This window comes from Coregonus clupeaformis, chromosome 15 (assembly GCF_020615455.1).
Source record: "Coregonus clupeaformis isolate EN_2021a chromosome 15, ASM2061545v1, whole genome shotgun sequence".
NCBI classification, from domain to species: Eukaryota; Metazoa; Chordata; class Actinopteri; order Salmoniformes; family Salmonidae; genus Coregonus; species Coregonus clupeaformis.
The window spans coordinates 14,228,607-14,250,012 of NC_059206.1; the positions used below are offsets into that span (position 1 = coordinate 14,228,607).

At 41.2% G+C, this 21,406-nt stretch overlaps 1 protein-coding gene across 2 annotated transcripts; it reads left to right on the forward strand.

Moving 5' to 3' along the window:
• The first annotated feature begins 3,202 nt into the window (after positions 1 to 3,202).
• dcp2 (decapping mRNA 2) lies at positions 3,203 to 14,459 on the forward strand. Of its 2 annotated transcripts, XM_041897397.2 has the most exons (11): positions 3,203 to 3,468; positions 3,994 to 4,145; positions 4,441 to 4,568; positions 4,698 to 4,796; positions 4,942 to 5,094; positions 5,221 to 5,333; positions 7,073 to 7,177; positions 7,274 to 7,400; positions 8,956 to 9,039; positions 12,753 to 12,804; positions 13,127 to 14,459. In XM_041897397.2, exons 1-11 carry the CDS (start codon positions 3,416 to 3,418, stop codon positions 13,267 to 13,269), a joined length of 1,209 nt encoding a protein of 402 aa, XP_041753331.1. In that variant the 5' UTR covers positions 3,203 to 3,415; the 3' UTR covers positions 13,270 to 14,459. The 2 variants fall into 2 exon arrangements, with proteins under 2 accessions (XP_041753331.1, XP_041753332.1); XM_041897398.1 differs by lacking the exon at positions 8,956 to 9,039.
• The last annotated feature ends 6,947 nt before the right edge of the window (positions 14,460 to 21,406 follow it).

Here is a 21,406-nt window from a genome sequence, read left to right on the forward strand (position 1 = left end):
GTTAGTGCAAAAAGCGTAAATGAAGATAGTTAAATAGTTAACCGGACTAACTATTTAGTAGTCTTATGGCTTGGGGATAGAAGCTGTTCAGGGTCCTGTTGGTTCCAGACTTGCGGTCGCAGAGAGAACAGGCTTTGACTTGGGTGGCTGCAGTCTTTTACCATTTTTTATATTATATATTTTTCTGTTACAGCCCAGTCACACATATATCTCCTTTATGAAACTTTGAATATGCCTATTAAACAGAACATATTTCATTGCAATGTGCTTTATAGATTTATTGATCCTTTAATGTCATATAACCAAATATTTGTTTTATTTTATTCCTATGCATGGTCATTCAAAAAGGTCAATCCTAGGGTTCACTGATGTTCTGCCATTCAAATCCTAAAAGAGCATCCAACTTTCAAATTACTGTCACAAATGAGAGGTTTATTTTGTATTTTTATTGAATTAAACAACTATTAATATCCACACATGTAGACTTGGGCACTAGACTGAATAAATGATTGTAGCTGTATAATGGTTTGGTGCTGTCACAGGTCGCCAGCCTCTCACAATAGAAGATACAGAATATAATAACTTATAAGGGCACGTATAACAATATTATTACTATAACACATTTATATCTTATTCCTACAATAATCAAATTGTGGCCAATGCTATCGCATGTTATTTTTTGTGATTACTGCTAATGAAAAAGTGTTCTAATGCTACTGGAGGTCCGTGTATAAAATGTAATTGACATAGCTACCCAGGCCTTGCCTTTTCCTCTCTGATACCCAAAGATGTCTAGCTGTCTACATATATATATATATACACACACACACACACACACACACACATATATATATATATATACACACACACACACACACACACACACACACACACATATATATAATAATATAAATATATACACACACACACACACACACATATACATATATTTATTAATAAAAAAAAAAATGTATTTAACAGTAACATGTAAAACACAACAAACAGAACAGCCAGATGGATTACACAAAGAAATAAAAAAATAAATATAAAAAAATAACACAAATCCACATTATATCAAATCAAATACAGACATGTAACAAATACATTTTGACATTTTGTTTTGTATACGTTTTAATAATGCTAAATAGTTTCCCAAATCTGATTAAACAAGTTAAAAAAGGGGCTTTTACTTCATACATTTTGATTTGTGTATGATATACTGACGTTCAATTGTGGAATCAGTGTAGTAAAATAATATGTCAAACTTAGATATTTCAATGGTTGTATGCATTTTGTTGCCAATATATAGTTGTACATCAGTCCAGAACACCTCACTATGTAAACAATTTCAAAATAAGTGCTCAATAGATTCAGTTTCTAGTTCACAAAAACTGCATTCACTAGTAACATCAGGTATATATTTAGAAATCAGGCTATTACACTGGTAGAATCTATGGATAATCTTAAAGATCTCCTTTACTTTATTGGTCACCATAAATTTGTGTGGAGTGAGCCAAGCATGGTGCCAGCTTACATAAAACGATGAAGCCCAATAAAATATAGCAGAAGGAATAGAGTTCCTGTAGAAAATATCCCTTAAAAAAGTATTATTTAATTTCTTATCTAGTAAACCTATGCCATTCACTTGGATATCGCTTACAATAGATGTTCCAAAATATGCATTATTCTGAAGTAAAGATTTTATCCCACTAGGTATAGCTTTTAAAACAGTTTCATATTCCTTGCTTGAAACCTCAAAGTTGTATCTTTCCATAAATTCTCTGTGTAAATAGATTCCCACTAATACTAACTCATTGGCTGACAAGGACAATGTTTTTCGAGAACCAGTTACAGTAAAATAACATCTTGTTTCTATGTAATATCGACCCATTATTCCATATAAAACATTTGAGGTGAAAAGTTGTGTTTATACAGCAAAGCCTAGCACATTAAAGCCTGCTTGTGGAAAGCCGCCAATTACACAGGAAGTTTACCCACAATATAGGGACATTGTAGTAAAAAATTAAGCCCTCCGAGCTTCTGAAAAACAAAATGAGGTATAATATTCCAGAAACTATGAGGATTTTTTAAAAGTACCTTTTAACCCAGTTTACTTTTGATATGTGATTAAAGAGAGTGAAGTCTAAGACATTTAGACCGCCATCACAAACCCTGTTGGTGATAACATCTATTTTTATCTTATGTGGCTTGTTTTTCCATACGAAGTTGTACAATAGCCTATCTAAGGTACAGCAAGTGGATTTGGGGATGTCAATAGATGAAAAAAGATAGGATGCACGAGATAGCCCCTCAGCTTTGGATAAAAGCACCCTCCCTTGAAGACTTAAATCCCTCCCTAACCATGAGGAAAATTTATTTTTGATAGATTCAGTTACATGATTCAAATTAAGATCATTCACAGCCTTAAGATTTTTGGTGATCTTTACACCGAGGTAGGTTACAGTATCTTTTTCAGAGATGTTACAGTCTGCTGGATTGACAGCTCCTTTCAGAACAAACATCTCGCATTTGGAAAGATTTAATACCAAACCTGAGATTTTGGAGAACTGCTTCACAATATCCAATGCTAATCTAGTTTGTGACACATTTTTCAAAAAAGTCAGGTGTCATCCGCCAGTTGGGATATCTTGATCTCTCTGGCCTGGAATGTAATGCCTTCAAATTGACTTTGATAAACTAATGAGCATAAGGTTTGAGAAACTAACAAAAATAAAAAAGGTGAGATTGGACAACCTTGTCATATTCCTTTGTAAATGTTAAACCTTGAGGATGTTCCATGACAGAGTTTGATACAGCTATTGCTACCATTATACAGAGTTATAATAGCGTCAACAAAAAATTACCAAACTTCAAATGCTTAAGACAATCAAGATAAAATTGTGATTTTCGGTATCAAATGCTTTCTGAAAATCCCAAAATAAGTTAACAGGGGAGTCATCCAATAGATCACGCTGTCTACTTTTTAATCTTGCTCGAATATCTTTGCTCACCGTTTCCTTGTTTTGTCAACCAAACTTAATCAATTGAGCTCGAGTTATTCTGCGTCGAGTTATTCTGCGTCTTGATTGGTTAGAATATTTTGACAGGCAATCATTTAGTCTAATAAGATACCACATACACAACTTGGCCAGCCTCCCCTGATATACGATTGGATAATAATATTCCTTCACATCATCAACAGTGTGGCGTTCCTACCTTCCTTTTTCGATTGCACGGTGGTGGAGTTTGTTTTTAGCGAGCTAACTTATATTTATTTGTGTAAGTTTAGGGACATTGGACGAACCTGGCAGATATAGTTAGAATGCATTGATTCGTGATTTGAGAAAATAGTAGCTTTGCGCTGTTTATTTTTCGCCTCATTGTTTCGCGAGTTCGGGATGTTTTTATCCTCGACATGGAGACAAAAAGAGGGGAGATTCCCAACGGCGTATTGGACGACCTCTGCAGGTAAATACCGCGTTAGAAGTGGCTAACTTGTTATCAAATATCACGTTTTGATTTCTTACTAGCACTATGTCCCGAGGAGTGTCTTTGTTGTGCTTGTCGTAACCTTGGTTGTGGATAGCTATCTAGATAGTTTAGTCTGTCTCGAACGACAATGGGGTTGATTAAATGAAAGTGCGTTGCATTAGTGTTCTCAGGGTGTATTAATTCCGGCAATTCTGTTACAAAACGTTTCTCGAACGAAACGGGGAGGGACCTACCTGAATTTGTTCAATAGAAATTCGCGTTTTGTTCTGTTTGCTTCCGTTTGGTTCTTTAACGGTAAACGGTTTCGGTAATGAATACGCCCCGTGGTTGCATACAGAACCTCAGGCTTAGCTACCGTCAATACTATCGGGCTACCGTCATGGTGCCTCATTATACTGTGTCGTAGTTTCATAACGCGACATGGACCACAGTATGTTGTCTAATTAACTATGTCCATGTAGTTCTTCTACTGTACTGATTTGCCTCTTTTCTCTTCCACAGTCGATTCATCCTCCACATCCCTAGTGAAGAGAGGGACAATGCTATCCGCGTGTGCTTCCAGATCGAGCTTGCCCATTGGTTCTACCTGGACTTCTGCATGCAGAATGCACCAGGATTACCTCAGTGCGGGATAAGGGACTTTGCCAAGGCTGATATCCTTACATGATAATAATGACGTGTGAGAGAGGGGGGTGGGGGGTTGTTATCATGTTGTTCTTTTTTCTTTGGTTAGTTAATTCCTGATAAAAAAAAAAAAAAGCTTTTATGACCATAGGCCCACTGTGTGAATGGTTATGTACATGTCATCACCTAACATTTCCTTGTTGAACTCGTAAAGACCACACCACCTTCAATTCAAATAACGTCTTGTGAGGAGCGGTACAAACAACTAAACACAATATTCATTTTTTGCAAATGTTCCTTATATTCTCCTTGACTCCATGCTACTTTTTAATCATTGTCCATTCCTGCTGCCCAATGGGGAGGATGTACAGAAGGTTCTAGAACAGTGGAAGGAATATAAGATGGGTGTTCCAACCTATGGTGCCATTATTCTAGATGAGTCGCTTGACAATGTGAGTATAGGACATACAATATAACACTGGATGTGTGTGGCGATACTTCCCGATAAACATTTCATATGTCTTAAGTTGTGTCACGTTTTTTGTATATCCTTTATAATATTTAATATTTATTCTCTTTAGGCATTGCTGGTTCAGGGCTATTTGGCCAAGTCAGGGTGGGGCTTTCCAAAGGGAAAAGTGAATGAAGATGAGGCTCCCCATGTTTGTGCTGTACGAGAGGTAATTGCCTCTTATCTCCGTTTTATAACTCCTTACAATTCTGATTTGGCAAGTGTAAATATTTGCTCAAGACAGAATGGCTAGATACAATATATGACGTTTCATTCAATAATGCTTTCTCATACCCATGTCTGTATTCTCTTAGGTTATGGAGGAGACGGGTTTCGATATCAAAGATCGCATCTGCAAAGACACGTTCATCGAGCAGAAAATCACTGATCAGTTGGCCCGATTGTACATAATACCTGGGGTACCCAAGGAGACGAAGTTCAACCCCAAAACAAGGAAGGAAATAAGGGTACGGTTACCCCCTTAACTTCCTCATCTTTTGTTCCTATTTACAATTTGTATTTATATAATTGTGTATTTCCAATGCCGATAAAGAGAACAACTAGGACTGGCTGTTGTGCTGTGTTTCTCATAGAACATCGAGTGGTTCCCGATTGAGAAACTACCATGTCACAGGAACGACATGACTCCCAAGTCTAAACTTGGACTCGCCCCCAACAAGTTTTTCATGGCCATTCCTTTTGTCAGGTCAGTGTCTTATTGCTCTTCACACTGATTAAAAATGCCCATTTCTGAAAGACTTGGGTGACAGCAAACCGCATGTGATAAAGAGTATCTAGTCAACAGTGAAATAATCCATAGCGTTGCTTTTTCACTTTTGTCAAATATAACCTGTAATTTCAGTGCAGCATGAATAACAAAATGGTAAAACAATTGCACGTTTAGGTTGTAGCCATAGGCGGCGCCTGAGTTTCTAGTTTGGGGAAGCTAATTTTCACTGTAAAAATTCACCTTCTTAACAAAGCATTCCATGCATCACCTCATTTGCAGACTTATGTAAGGTGGCCTACTATTCCTAATGTGGTGAGTAGATTGAATAGTCATGGTTTAGGCTAATAATATAACTCGATCACTGTTCGCAAAAAAGAAAGTTCATTGCATAGCTGAGCGTGTAGTGGCATAGAGGCTATATCCGATACGTTTCTTCTCCTTTTGCATTGGAAAAATGTGGCCTTTTATATAAACTTATTTCATGCAATTCTACTACACTTTTTAATAGCCTGCAATGGAATTGACAGGGTAGTCTACTCTGCTGATACTGACAAACAGATTTATAATAGGCCTACAGGTAGGGGAGAGACACAGACAATGTGAAGTCCATCTAACCTGGAGGAGGACATATTATTGTCCAAAAACTAACTTTCAAGTGGCACTGACCCAACAATGATAGAGTGAATATGTACACTCACCGGGGACATGACCGATGCTCTCCGCTGGTCCCAATAAGATAGGCATACTGTTGTTCGCTCAAGTAAGTTGAGAATTTTGATAACTAAAAGACAGATTAGTCTTTTCATTGTCTTCTCTTTACAGCAATAGCCATTTGCTTCCCAAAACTATGTTTTCCCGAGATTGTATTTTGAAATATTGCCATATGCCTGACTGGGCCTCTCTACTTTTCACTGACAGTCGAAACTCGACAATCGTCTATTTGGTATTGGCCGCGGGCGCTGACCAAATTGCGCGCTTCTGCCTCCCACGTGGCGCTGCGGTCTAAGGCACTGCATCACAGTGCTAGAGGCGTCACTACAGACCCGGGTCGAGGCGGCGCACAATTGGCCCAGCGTCGTCCGGGTTAGGGGAGGGTTTGGCTGGCCGGGATGTCCTTGTCCCGTCGCATTCTAGCGACTCCTCCTCGGTCGCCAGTTGTACGGTGTTTCCTCCAACACATTGGTGCGGTTGGCTTCCGGGTTAAGCGAGCAGTGTATCAAGAAGCTGTGTGGCTTGGCAGGGTCGTGTTTCTGAAGACGCATGGCTCTCGACCTTCGCCTCTCCCGAGTCCGTACGGGAGTTGCAGCGATGGGACAAGACTGTAACTACCAATTGGATATCACGAAATTGGGGAGAAAAGGGGTTTAAAAAATTGCCCTTCCGACTGTAGGCAATGCGATTGAAAACAGTCTGCAGCTTGTTTTTTTGCAAAGAAGCAAATGATCCTCTGTGGCCAAATCATGCTTTCTGGTGTGGTAGCCTATTTTGAATGATTGTATTTATTTCTGTGAAGACGGGAGTAGGCAATTTGAATCAATTTACTTTAGGGGAAGCTTAGCATCCGCTAACCTAATGGATGCGCCGCCTATAGTTGTAGCGACTTGGACAGTATTATTGTGTAACCTTCTATCCTATGTGTATAAAGCTGACATCAGTTTTTAATACCATTAATAATTCAGTCATTGATTCTAGCATGTCTACTTTGGCCTCCACAGACCACTCCGAGAATGGATTGCCAAGCGTAAAGGAGAGTCTACAGACAGTGATGAGGATTTTGCATCCAACGGCAGCACTCCATGCAAACCTCTGGACAAAGCCCGGTAAGACACTTATGCCCATGCTAAAGACAATTTTATATACATTTGGTGGACAATAAAGCTTTTTGAAAATGAATTGAATAATTTCTTCTTCTCTAGCTCCAAGCATAGGCGGGCCCAGCTGTTGCCTGAGGCGTCTCCAGGAGAGGGCTGGGGGAAGCAGAAGCAACCCAAGCCTCTGGGACAGCTGAGCCAATACGAGCTCTCGGAACTCTTGAAAGCCAAGGTTGGTTGGTCTCTGCTGTTTGAAGGGTCTGTTGGGGGTAGTGCTGAGAGATTGGTGCTTTTTGAGGTCTGTTTAGGTTAGATAATTTAAAAAAATTATCACTGTTTTCGATTTTTGTTTTGATAATAACAAAATAAAAACATTAAATGCATTATGAAGTAATGACATTAAAATTATTTTATTTTTTTGAGCTTTCTAATGGAAATTCCTAAGCAAACAATAGTGAACATTCAATTGCCAAAACAGAGAAAATATTCTGTTGTCTCTGTCAGGTCCACATTGGGTAGACATCAATAGGAAATTACTATGAAATAATACAATATTTCAGTTGATTACATTACTTAGTTTTTACTTGATTACTTTGTTATTTGTCGTTCCTTAAAGTCATAATCTCTGCTCGGGCAGTAACAGGCAGCCAGCCAGACAACGTAATCTGTTATCCCCATACTGTACTGTCTTTAGTCATCCTATTTAGCTAGCCTGCCTAAGTATGCTGCAGAGCTGTCTGACAATCATTTTACTTGTTCTTCAAAGTAGATAAGGCACACTTTCACGAACCGTCTCTGTCCCTCTTGTCATTGTGTTGAGTACATTCCTCTCATGCGCTCTGTGTAACTAACCTAACGTAGCAGGCGTAGCAGTGTATCCGTTCAGAGATCGGTATATATTGACGAGATGCTCACGCGTGCTTAACTCAATTTTTTTCTCAAGTCTCCCATTGACATGAATAAATGACTTATGGGAAAGTCAGTTGCGTGGACTTATCTCAACTCTGAATCTGGCCGTATCAGAAAATGTTACTGCTCAGGTACCCCACACTTGCTTCAGCAGACTCCATAAATTGGATACTTTGGGCAGGTATCCACAGATTTAACTTCAGAGTGCTGAGGCCTACTGCTGCTGACGCATTTAGTTTAGACCAAATACAAGATTTGGGGGGGATAGATGTATGAAATGTCTGTGGTACATCTTCAAAAATACTACAACAGATCAACTATCAAAGGCATGACGAACACTCCGAGAGCATGCAATGCGTTTCAACCTATCCGTCTTCCTCGGGCAAAGCCAGATTCTTTATTTGGAGTGTTTTAATTAATGGCAGAGGCAACATTGAGTGTGTTTTTACTTTGTGCTAGGATACTGTAGCATACCAATATCTCTTAGCCTGAGCAAAACAATGCAGCAATTGTAATCCAGCATCAATTCACTCAACGGCAAAAGGTCTGTTTTTGGTTTGTTTTTTTCTGTCACCAGCAGAGGGCGACGTCGGCTTAGTCTTCCCAATTTGGCCTTATTCAGAATCGGGCCTTGTAGAATGCTAAAATATTTCTGTCTAGCCTGCTATGATTTTTTTTAAATCAAGAATTCCCGCTTTTCTGACAGCACCCTCTAATCAAAACTAACCGACCCCTAAACCAAAATCCAAATTGTCCATGTTGTTTACAAGACACTGCAGTAGTTGAAGTGCATCAGTGGCTTCTCAATATATATATATATATTTTTTGAATGTCCAAAGTATGAGTCCCGGTTCTATGGCACATGCTCCTGTCTGCAGAACCCCAATGTGAAAGTCAATGGGAAGAAGCACCAGGATTCTCCCAACCTGAAGAAAAGGACCAATGGAGTCGGCAACCAGCAGGTGAAACTTGACTTGGCTGAAGCTGTGTGTAAAGCCTCACCATAGTTTGTTAGGTGTGCTTGCTGAAAGCAAAAACAACTACTGAAATCTACTTCTCATTATTTGCTTTTCTCTGCCACCTGTAGCCCCAAAACCGTAACACCAAAACTACTTTAAAACGTCCAGGCTAGCACTAATCCCATGTGGTAGATTTTTTTTTTTTGTATATATACAGTGGGGGGGGTAAAGTATTTAGTCAGCCAACAATTGTGCAAGTTCTCCCACTTAAAAAGATGAGAGAGGCCTGTCATTTTCATCATAGGTACACGTCAACTATGACAGACAAATTGAAAGAAAAAAAATCCAGAAAATCACATTGTAGGATTTAATTAATTTATTTGCAAATTATGGTGGAAAATAAGTATTTGGTCACCTACAAACAAGCAAGATTTCTGGCTCTCACAGACCTGTAACTTCTTCTTTAAGAGGCTCCTCTGTCCTCCACTCGTTACCTGTATTAATGGCACCTGTTTGAACTTGTTATCAGTATAAAAGACACCTGTCCACAACTTCAAACAGTCACACTCCAAACTCCACTATGGCCAAGACCAAAGAGCTGTCAAAGGACACCAGAAACAAAATTGTAGACCTGCACCAGGCTAGGAAGACTGAATCTGCAATAGGTAAGCAGCTTGGTTTGACGAAATCAACTGTGGGAGCAATTATTAGGAAATGGAAGACATACAAGACCACTGATAATCTCCCTCGATCTGGGGCTCCACCCAAGATCTCACCCGTGGGGTCAAAATGATCACAAGAACGGTGAGCAAAAATCCCAGAACCACACGGGGGGACCTAGTGAATGACCTGCAGAGAGCTGGGACCAAAGTAACAAAGCCTACCATCAGTAACACACTACGCCGCCAGGGACTCAAATCCTGCAGTGCCAGACGTGTCTCCCTGCTTAAGCCAGTACATGTCCAGGCCCGTCTGAAGTTTGCTAGAGTGCATTTGGATGATCCAGAAGAGGATTGGGAGAATGTCATATGGTCAGATGAAACCAAAATAGAACTTTTTGATGATAACTCAACTCGTTGTGTTTGGAGGACAAAGAATGCTGAGTTGCATCCAAAGAACACCATACCTACTGTGAAGCATGGGGGTGGAAACATCCATGCTTTGGGGCTGTTTTTCTGCAAAGGGACCAGGACGACTGATCCGTGTAAAGGAAAGAATGAATGGGGCCATGTATCGTGAGATTTTGAGTGAAAACCTCCTTCCATCAGCAAGGGCATTGAATATGAAACGTGGCTGGGTCTTTCAGCATGACAATGATCCCAAACACACCGCCCGGGCAACGATGGAGTGGCTTCGTAAGAAGCATTTCAAGGTCCTGGAGTGGCCTAGCCAGTCTCAGATCTCAACCCCATAGAAAATCTTTGGAGGGAGTTGAAAGTCTGTGTTGCCCAGCGACAGCCCCAAAACATCACTGCTCTAGAGGAGATCTGCATGGAGGAATGGGCCAAAATACCAGCAACAGTGTGTGAAAACCTTGTGAAGACTTACAGAAAACATTTGACCTGTGTCATTGCCAACAAAGGGTATATAACAAAGTATTGAGAAACTTTTGTTATTGACCAAATACTTATTTTCCACCATAATTTGCAAATAAATTCATTAAAAATCCTACAATGTGATTTTCTGGATTTTCTTTTCTCATTTTGTCTGTCATAGTTGACGTGTACCTATGATGAAAATTACAGGCCTCTCATCTTTTTAAGTGGGAGAACTTGCACAATTGGTGGCTGACTAAATACTTTTTTTCCCCACTGTGTGTGTGTGTGTGTGTGTGTGTGTGTGTGTGTATGTGTATATATATATATATATATATATATATATATATATATATATATATATTTTAGTATGATTTCTAACTGACTCAACTTGCATTGCTTGCTAAAAGCTTTTGGATTTTGTGTATACTGTTACCATTAGTAATATTAGAAACTATTACCATTTGTTTTAATTGAAGCCCCATAGGCCATCCATTTTGGATTTGCCACTGGTCTTCAACCGTTTGCGCTACAAACACCAAACTGACGTTGACAAGTGCGGGCCGTCTCAACTTAGATTGCATCAATAAAGCCTTTTATAGCTAGCTACCTTAAGATGAATGCACTAACTGTAAGTTGCTCTGGATAAGAGTGTCTGCTAAAATGACTGTAGATGTAAAACCATACAGCGTCCTGTATCCCCCATGTCAATAGGGGAATGCACACTTCCAAATTCTAAATCACTGGTGCAGAATGTTCAAACAAACATTTTGAGAGCTTAAAACACATTCTATTGCTTCTGATGCAATAGTACTCACACTACCCTACTGTCTAAATCCACTATAATAACGCCATACCTACAAACCACCCCAAAATAGCTCCCTATAACCTCTAGCTTTACCACCACTACATTACTGCTGCAGTCACTACTTCCTTTGTCATGTACCAAACTTGCAATATGCAAAACCTTCTACGCACCCTATAGGAGAAGTGTAGGGAATCGGAACACAACCTCGGTCTCTGTCTCCCTTTCCTCTTGTTGTTTTATGCATTAGACCAGTGTTTCCCAAACCTGTACTCCAGTACCCCTAGCCAGTTCACTTATTGATGTATTCCAGAACTAGCACAGCTGATTTTTAAATGGTCACCATATAATCAAGCCCCTCATTTAAAAAAAATCAGTGGACTGGCTGGGTGTACTCCAGGAGATGTTTATCTGTCCTTTTATAACTAGGTATCAAACTACATTTTACATCTAGATCAACTAGACATCAAACTATAACATACCTAGACCCTCTACACATCTTCATCACAGACCAACTAAACCGCTCCGTAAATAAAACCAACTATACAAACTAGACATCTAACTAGTCTAAAGTATAGACCAGGATCTAGACCAACTAGTCTTAAGATTGTGGCCAACTATAAGAACATGGATTAAGACCAGCTAGATTGTAGAAAGCCTGAATGCCAGTCTTTTCACGCCAACTCTTTGTCACTCATTGTCATGTCACTCAGCTTGACAATAACAGCAGTGAAGTTGGCAAGAGCACAAACAGATCTGGGCCCAGGCTAGATGTAATCTAGACCGATACTAACAGCACATCTAACTAGATCTAATTTCTTGTGGACAGATGCAGGTAACATAAATGGTAGTAGCATCTGTCGAACAGACTGTGGCATGCGACGACTAACGAGGAACTTTGTTCCAGTACGCTGATTTTCCTGTCACTGATTTTGCAGGTGATCGCATCTTTCCAATTTTTAGAAGGGACTTGCCCGAAACTGGCTGATAGTTTCCGTTGAGAGGGGTGGAGACTTCGCTAGTCTCGTTAGTACATTTTCTAACATGTCTCCCCCCAGAACTCAATCGAGCATCTGACACAATTACGCAAGATTTTAGTTCTGGGTGTCCCCAAGATTAAACTAGATCGAAAACAAGTGAACTGGTAATACCTGAAGCAAGTACACACATTTTCTAAAGGTTTTCTAGTTATTACCTAATTTAATACAAATCGGTCTCCCATTTTACATTTTAAATTTCAATTATATTCATGTGTTCAGCTGTTGTTGTTTTTTGCATGATGTTTGATCATAGTCTGTTGATTTTTTTTTTTTTTTTTCATGGACATACTTGTTTTCACTAGCAATGCATTTAAAATGGTAAAACTGTTCTTCCAGAAAGAGGAGAAGAGACTTCAGCCCAGGAGACTACAGGACAACTTCGACACAGGTATTGCACAAAGTGAAGATTAGGAATGAGACAGATTTCGGTAGATATGTAACAGCTTTTAAATGCTGTATGAAGCAACTATACATTCATTTTTTTCAGACACATACTGTTATGGGTCCCTCTTTCACTATAGACACTTTTTAAATAGCTCAGGTGTGGCCGAGACTGCTGGAGACTTCTAACTACCTCAGCCCTACAGTTAACACTAACTGTAGGGCTGGGGGGGGAGAAACTTATGTTGAGATGAACTCTCCCTTTTTAAAGTTGATGTTTTCACTGTCCACTGACCTTTTGAGTAAAACTACTCTCTTTATCTTCGTAGATGCAGCATTGCCATCTGACACGTGCAACTCCACCAATGGGCAGCAGGCGGTCTGTAACGGCAACTGTGAACAGCTCTCCTCCAGGTCCTTCCTCAACTTCAAGTTCGACAGGGAGGCCATCATGAAATGCTTTGACTCCTGAAATAGCCGACGGACACCTTGGTCGTGTTCATTAGGGACCAAAAGGAAGTAAACTAATTGAAACGGAGAGAGCCTATGTGGACTTGTCGATTTTTAAGAAATTAAATGTTTTTGCTTTCCGTTGTATGCCCTAATGAACACGACCCTGGAATGGCAGACTAGCAGATACTTCAGTTCTATGGAACGGCAGCCCCTCAACCTTAGGGTTGAGATGAAGAGAACTGTATATATATATATATGCCTTCTGTCGTAGGTTTAATTTTGTCAAGCACAGAAAGGTTAACTAGTTGCCGCTGTTTGTTTATTCAGAGCTGAATCCTTACTTGAGGATTCTTAGTAACTTGGTTTCGCTTCCAGGAAGTCATGCAGTGATGTCAATGGCAAATAGAGGGAGGAAAGGTTAGTGTTCACAGATCTCTATTTAGGATTCACCCCATATGATCCAGATTTACTAAGCATGTACATCAGGTGCAAAGTTTGTACCTGTATTTTTATAGAGGGAATTAATCACAAAGTAGAGGACGAAAAGGTCAAATACAAGGTTCTGAGAAGAAACACAGTGAAGGTAGATAAAGATAGTGTTTTAACTTTGGGGTTTCATCCCCTGTTGACGTGAACAAAGCATATGTTTAGTAAATCTGGCCAGTGAAGTCGGCGCCATAACTTGCCCAGTTACGTGTTTTTGTGTAATTTAATGGACGACATAGTCCAATTTGGTCAGTTTCACCGCCTTACCAACTGAGCTCCCGATTTTTATATGTTTTAGGGCAGTGGTTCCCAACAAGGGGTACTAAGACCCCTGGGGGGTACTTTAGAAGACTCATGAGACCATAGGCCTACTGGTAAAATGCACATGAGGGGGTACTTCAGGTGGTACTCCGGACAGGGTAAAATTCAGTTGGTGGTACAGTAAACAAAAGGTTGGGAACCGCTGTTTTAGGGTATAGCTGGTGTGAACTGATGTGAGGCTAAGCACAGACTACGGTACGTTGTGCTGCTATGCTTTTATCTCCAAGCAGTGTCAGCTCCAAGTAGACTTGTCCTCCTAACTGTGATTCCAATGGCCGCGTTCCAGGTCAACCTTTTTTGCAGTCGCCCATCTCAGAAGATTGCTATATGATACGAATGTGGTTTCTACAATGTTAATGTGATCTGCGCAGCGCGGCTGCAATAAAGACAACCTGGAACGTGTCCTATGTATTTCTTGTCTGGGGTCTGTAGCTAGCCTGACTTCAGAGGCAGATGGCGGAGTTGTAAGACTCTGAAATGGCTTCTGTTAAGATTCCTCTGTGCAAAACACATCTCTTTCACAACGGGCCTGGTTAACTAAGTATCGTCACCTATTCTACATACGGAATAAGACACCACCTTTTACACTAGGTAACATGAACCGTAAGGGGGATAGAATCCTAAGATAAAACCCAAATAAAAGCAGTATCCTGTGTTTTGTTCAAAGGCTTAGTTAATTTGGCCCAATACGTGTGGTACAAAGCATACTGCTAACATACAACTATGAATAAAATCAATTTACCCTTGAATCGTATACAATATGCTTGTTTGAAGTATTTCAGACCTCTGAATCATAGTACCGTGCTGGCTAGGCTACTATACTCAATGTTTTTGATGTCAGCAAGTCATAGAGCCCCCCACTGTGACTGGAATGTAATGTATGATTGAACTTGCGTGTAGTCAAAGGTAGTTCTTTTAGAGAGCTTAAAGGTAACACTTGACTTAATGCTAAGTAATGCGTTGTGGTTATAATGCATGTAATACTTGTCATAAGCATATATGAAACCCCACTATGTTTTAGTAAGTATCATCTCTTAATGATCCTTAATAAGTCACCGCTATTTTCTGTCTGAAGCATTGGAAGGGCTCATACCTGCTCATACCTGCTTATAACAAGTAACAAAGCGTCATACCTGCTGGCATGAAGTTAGTAGAGCGTTACAAACTGTATAGAGGTGGTTATTCAACAGTACATGAACATGGGCTTCTCGTTCAGGAGGGCGCAACATTACAGAATGTTTACGTAGAAATGTATTGTGTAGAACATACACACTTAATGTAGAATCAAGACTCTTCATCATTACATGCCTACGTTGCAACCCACGGAATCAGCCCCATGATTCAATCTGAGTAGGAGACAGTCTCAACATGAACCTGTTGGAGATGTTAGAAGAAATGCACAGCCCCTCTTAGGAGAAACACTCATTGATCTTGTTCTGGTGGCCCTTGCTAACAGGGAAGTCATTTCCCCGTCTCGGTGGTCGGCACTCTGCACTGATAAAGGCTAATGAGCCCAGGTGTGTTGGGGTGTATTTTTGGATTTCAGCTTTTCCAGCAGCAAGCTCTGAAAATGAATAATTTTATACTGGTCAGAAGTGTCCTGTAGCTTCATCACACTTTTATTGGAATAGCTGCTTTTAAAATGGAGTCTCACTGCTGTCTTACGAATAGCTCAAATAGTAGGCTACTTTCTAGTCCTAGAATTAGTCACTGTGTGAGTCCATAACCACATGCTCTCGTCTGTCTGCTCGAGGCAGTGTTTTGTCTTCTGTCTTACAATAAGTCAAGACATTTTGTGGCCCTTAGCGTTTGAACCATAGTTAACCCATGTGCCTGCTGAGAACAAATGGGATAAGAGTTTTGGTATTAGGTATGGTATGCTGATGAACCCGCGGGACTATGAAAAAGCAGGACTTTCCTCTGATTTAACAGTGTTGTATTCGCTGTGTATGGGTCATTTTCATTTGTCTGTAACACATACCTATGAGATCTGGGGTCTGTTCAGGAGGAATAGAAATGTATTGTGCAGAATGGATACGATGGTCTGTCACAGAATAGAGAACCATGTTAGCTCTATTCGTTACATTTAAATCTGCAACGTTCTGCACTTCCTCTGTTGATTGGAGAATTGCATTAGTGGTGTACACCATTGACTAGCACAGTGGCTTGCGAAAGTATTCACCCCCCTTGGCATTTGTCCTATTTTGTTGCCTTACAACCTGGAATTAAAATGGATTTTTGGGGGGTTTGTATAATTTCATTTACACAACATGCCTACCACTTTGAAGATGCAAAATATTTGTTATTGTGAAACAAACAAGAAATAAGACAAAAAAACAGAAAACTTGAGCATGCATAACTATTCACCCCCCCCAAAGTCAATACTATGTAGAGCCACCTTTTGCAGCAATTACAGCTGCAAGTATCTTGAGGTATGAGCTCCAGCTCCTTCAAGTTGGATGGGTTCCGCTGGTGTACAGCAATCTTTAAGTCATACCACAGATTCTCAATTGGATTGAGGTCTGGGCTTTGACTAGGCCATTCCAAGACATTTAAATGTTTCCCCTTAAACCACTCGAATGTTGCTTTAGCAGTATGCTTAGGGTCATTGTCCTGCTGGAACGTGAACCTCCGTCCCAGTCTCAAATCTCTGGAAGACTGAAACAGGTTTCCCTCAAGAATTTCCCTGTATTTAGCGTCATCCATTATTCCTTCAATTCTGACCAGTTTCCCAGTCCCTGCCGATGAAAAACATCCCCACAGCATGATGCTGCCACCACCATGCTTCACTGTGGGGATGGTGTTCTCGGGGTGATGAGAGGTGTTGGGTTTGCGCCAGACATATCGTTTTCCTTGATGGCCAAAAAGCTCAATTTTAGTCTCATCTGACCAGAGTACCTTCTTCCATATGTTTGGGGAGTCTCCCACATGCCTTTTGGCGAAGACCAAATGTGTTTGCTTAATTATTTTTTTAAGCAAGGGCTTTTTTCTGGCCACTCTTCCGTTAAGCCCAGCTCTGTGGAGTGTACGGCTTAAAGTGGTCCTATGGACAGATACTCCAATCTCCGCTGTGGAGCTTTGCAGCTCCTTCAGGGTTATCTTTGGTCTCTTTGTTGCCTCTCTGGTTAATGCCCTCCTTGCCTGGTCCGTGAGTTTTGGTGGGCGGCCCTCTCTTGGCAGGTTTGTTGTGGTGCCATATTCTTTCCATTTTTAAATAATGGATTTAATGGTGCTCCGTGGGATGTTCAAAGTTTCAGATATTTTTTTATAACCCAACCCTGATCTGTACTTCTCCACAACTTTGTCCCTGACCTGTTTGGAGAGCTCCTTGGTCTTCATGGTGCCGCTTGCTTGGTGGTGCCCCTTGCTTAGTGGTGCCCCTTGCTTAGTGGTGTTGCAGACTCTGGGGCCTTTCAGAACAGGTGTATATATACTGAGATCATGTGACAGATCATATGACACTTCGATTGCACACAGGTGGACTCATGACTGTAAGTCGCTTTGGATAAAAGCGTCTGCTAAATGGCATATTATTATTATTATTTAACTAATTATGTGACTTCTGAAGGTAATTGGTTGCACCAGATCTTATTTAGGGGCTTCATAGCAAAGGGGGTGAATACATATGCACGCACCACTTTTCCGTTATTTATTTATTTGAATTTTTTGAAACAAGTTATTTTTTGAATTTCACTTCACCAATTTGGGCTATTTTGTGTATGTCCATTACATGAAATCCAAATAAAAATCCATTTAAATTACAGGTTGTAATGCAACAAAATAGGAAAAACGCCAAGGGGGATGAATACTTTTGCAAAGCACTGTAAGCAGGACGTCCTCCTTTATCTTCGTGTGTAACTCGTCTTTTCAATGCTTATTGTTATTTTGAGATCATAAGCTTTTATTTTAAATACTGTACTGTAGTTTTTTTAAAGAAAGTTGAATAGTTTTTTGTAAGATGGTCAATTGCAGCTCAATTTCATTTAGAAAATCATTTCTCTCAACCATTCGCTATACTTGATGGGTAACACTTTATTTGAAAGTGTACTTAGTAAGGACTTCATAACACATTCATTTCATAAATGGCTATGTCAACAACCACAATGTTATCTGTTCATTATTTCACAGTAATGTCACTTATACTGTGTTTTATTTACTTGTTATTGTTGACATAAGCATGCACTGCTTATTAATGTTTTATGTATGGGTTATGAAGTCTTTATCAAACACTGTGGAGCCTGTTTTTGCATAAAGTAGATCTGCCAATAGTTTTTACTGAAATTGTGAAGTAAATGCAGTCAGATAATTAAGAAAAGCAGTCCATCATGCTTTTGGTGGGTAAAACATTTCATTTATTGTACAAGTTGCTTGTCTCATCTGTTGTCCCCGGAAGTAATCTCCTCCGACTGTTTTTTGTTATTTTTCATTAAAGACACTGTTCTCTTCAGTCAGAATGACCTCTTTCTTCCCCCCGCCCCCATTAACAACATCTGATGTGTCTGTCAATGGAGCGAAACAACATCAGGCTTTTATAGAGTCTACCTGATCTGATGGGAATCACTTCTCATGTGAAACTGGATAACCTCCTATGTCTCTGTTAGTTTAGAGGATTCAAATGTTGACAATACAATTTTTTGTCAGCATCTTTTTAATTGGTGGTGGACATAGTTTTACTGTATATGCTTTACAGACCCTCCTCTCCACCCTCTCCGAGTTGGGCATCTCCGGCGCGGCTCACTCTTGGATTGCGTCCTACCTGACAGGTCGCTCCTACCAAGTGGCGTGGCAAGAATCTGTCTCCGCACCACGTGCTCTCACCACTGGTGTCCCCCAGGGCTCAGTTCTAGGCACGCTCCTATTCTCGCTATACACCAAGTCACTTGGCTCTGTCATATCCTCACATGGCCTCTCCTATCATTGCTACGCAGACGACACACAACTAATCTTCTCTTTTCCCCCTTCTGATAACCAGGTGGCGAATCGCATCTCTGCATGTCTGGCAGACATATCAGTGTGGATGTCGGATCACCACCTCAAGCTGAACCTCGGCAACGGAGCTGCTCTTCCTCCCAGGGAAGGACTGCCCGTTCCATGATCTTGCCATCACGGTTGACAACTCCGTTGTGTCCTCCTCCCAGAGTGCAAAGAGCCTTGGCGTGACCCTGGACAACACCCTGTCGTTCTCCGCTAACATCAAGGCGGTGACCCGATCCTGTAGGTTCATGCTCTACAACATTCTGAGAGTACGACCCTGCCTTACACAGGAAGCGGCACAGGTCCTAATCCAGGCACTTGTCATCTCCCGTCTGGATTACTGCAACTCGCTGTTGGCTGGGCTCCCTGCCTGTGCCATTAAACCCCTACAACTCATCCAGAATGCCGCAGCCCGTCTGGTGTTCAACCTTCCCAAGTTCTCTCACGTCACCCCGCTCCTCCGCACACTCCACTGGCTTCCAGTTGAAGCTCGCATCTGCTACGAGACCATGGTGCTTGCCTACGGAGCTGTGAGGGGAACGGCACCTCCATACCTTCAGGCTCTGATCAGTCCCTACACCCAAACGAGGGCATTGCGTTCATCCACCTCTGGCCTGCTGACCCCCCTACCTCTGTGGAAGCACAGTTCCCGCTCAGCCCAGTCAAAACTGTTCACTGCTCTGGCACCCCAATGGTGGAACAAGCTCCCTCACGACGCCAGGACAGCGGAGTCACTCACCACCTTCCGGAGACACTTGAAACCCCACCTCTTTAAGGAATACCTGGGATAGGATAAAGTAATCCTTCTACCCCCCCTTACCCCACCCCAAAGAAAGAAAAAAAATAACACATTGTAAAGTGGTTATCCCACTGGCTATAAGGTGAATGCACCAATTTGTAAGTCGCTCTGGATAAGAGCGTCTGCTAAATGACTTAAATGTAAATGTAATATCTACAACATACAGATACAGTACCTTCGGAAAGTATTCAGACCTTTACGTTACAGCCTTTATTTTAAAATGGATTAAATCGTTTTTTCCCCCTCATCAATCTACACACAATACCCCATAATGACAAAACAAAAACAGGGTTTTTAGATTTTTTTGCTAATTTATAACAAAAAAAAAAATAATGATTTACATAAGTATGCAGACCCTTTACTCAGTACTTTGTTGAAGCAGCGACTACAGCCTTGAGTCTTCTTGGGTATGACGCTACAAGCTTGGCACACCTGTATTTGGGGAGTTTCTCCCATTCTTCTCTGCAGATCCTCTCAAGCTCTGTCAGGTTGGATGGGGAGCGTTGCTGCACAGCTATTTTCAAGTCTCTCCAGAGATGTTCGATCGGGTTCAAGTCCGGGCTCTGGCTGGGCCACTCAAGGACATTCAGAGACTTGTCCCGAAGCCACTCCTGCGTTGTCTTGGCTGTGTGCTTAGGGTCGTTGTCCTGTTGGAAGGTGAACCTTTACCCCAGTTTGAGGTCCTGAGCGCTCTGGAGCATGTTTTCATCAAGGATCTCTCTGTACTTTGCGCCGTTCATCTTTCCCTCGATCCTGAAAAGTCTCCCGCCGCTGAAAAACATCCCCACAGCATGATCCTGCCACCACCATGCTTCACCGTAGGGATGGTGCCAGGGTTCCTCCAGACGTGACGCTTGGCATTCAGGCCAAAGAGTTCAATCTTAGTGTCATCAGACCAGAGAATCTTGTTTCGCATGGTCTGAAAGTCTTTAGGTGACTTTTGGCAAACTCCAAGCCTTTTACTGAGGAGTGTCTTCCGTCTGGCCACTCTACCATAAAGGCTTGATTGGTTGAGTGCTGCAGAGATGGTTGTCCTTCTAGAAGGTTCTCCCATCTCCACAGGAGCTCTAGAGCTCTGTCAGAGTCACCCTCGGGTTCTTGGTCACCTCCCTGACCAAGGCCCTTCTCCCCCGATTGCTCAGTTTGGCCGGGCGGCCAGCTCTAGGAAGAGTCTTGGTGGTTCCAAACTTCTTCCATTGAAGAATGATGGAGGGCACTGTATTCTTGGGGACCTTCAATGCTGCAGACATTTTTTGTACCCTTCCCCAGATCTGTGTCTCGACACAATCCTGTCTCGGAGCTCTACGGACAATTCCTTCGACCTCATGGCTTTGTTTTTGCTCTGACATGCGCTGTCAACTGTGGGACGTTTTATAGATAGTCGTGTGCCTTTCCAAATCATGTCCAATCAATTGAATTTACCACAGGTGGACTCCAATCAAGTTGTAGGAACATCTCAAGGATGATCAATGGAAGCAGGATGCACCTGAGCTCAATTTCGAGTCTCATAGCAAAGGGTCTGAATACTTATGTAAATAAGGTATTTCTGTTTTTTATTTTAATAAATGTGCTAAAA

What these genes read in the sequence shown, in the direction of transcription:
- dcp2 (XM_041897397.2), top strand. Translation starts at nt 3,416, where the DNA reads ATGGAGACAAAAAGAGGGGAGATTCCCAACGGCGTATTGGACGACCTC. An exon ending in AAACAAGGAAGGAAATAAGG is followed by an intron (nt 5,095 to 5,220) that starts GTACGGTTACCC and finishes TGTTTCTCATAG; the next exon opens with AACATCGAGTGGTTCCCGAT. An exon ending in CGGAACTCTTGAAAGCCAAG is followed by an intron (nt 7,401 to 8,955) that starts GTTGGTTGGTCT and finishes TCCTGTCTGCAG; the next exon opens with AACCCCAATGTGAAAGTCAA.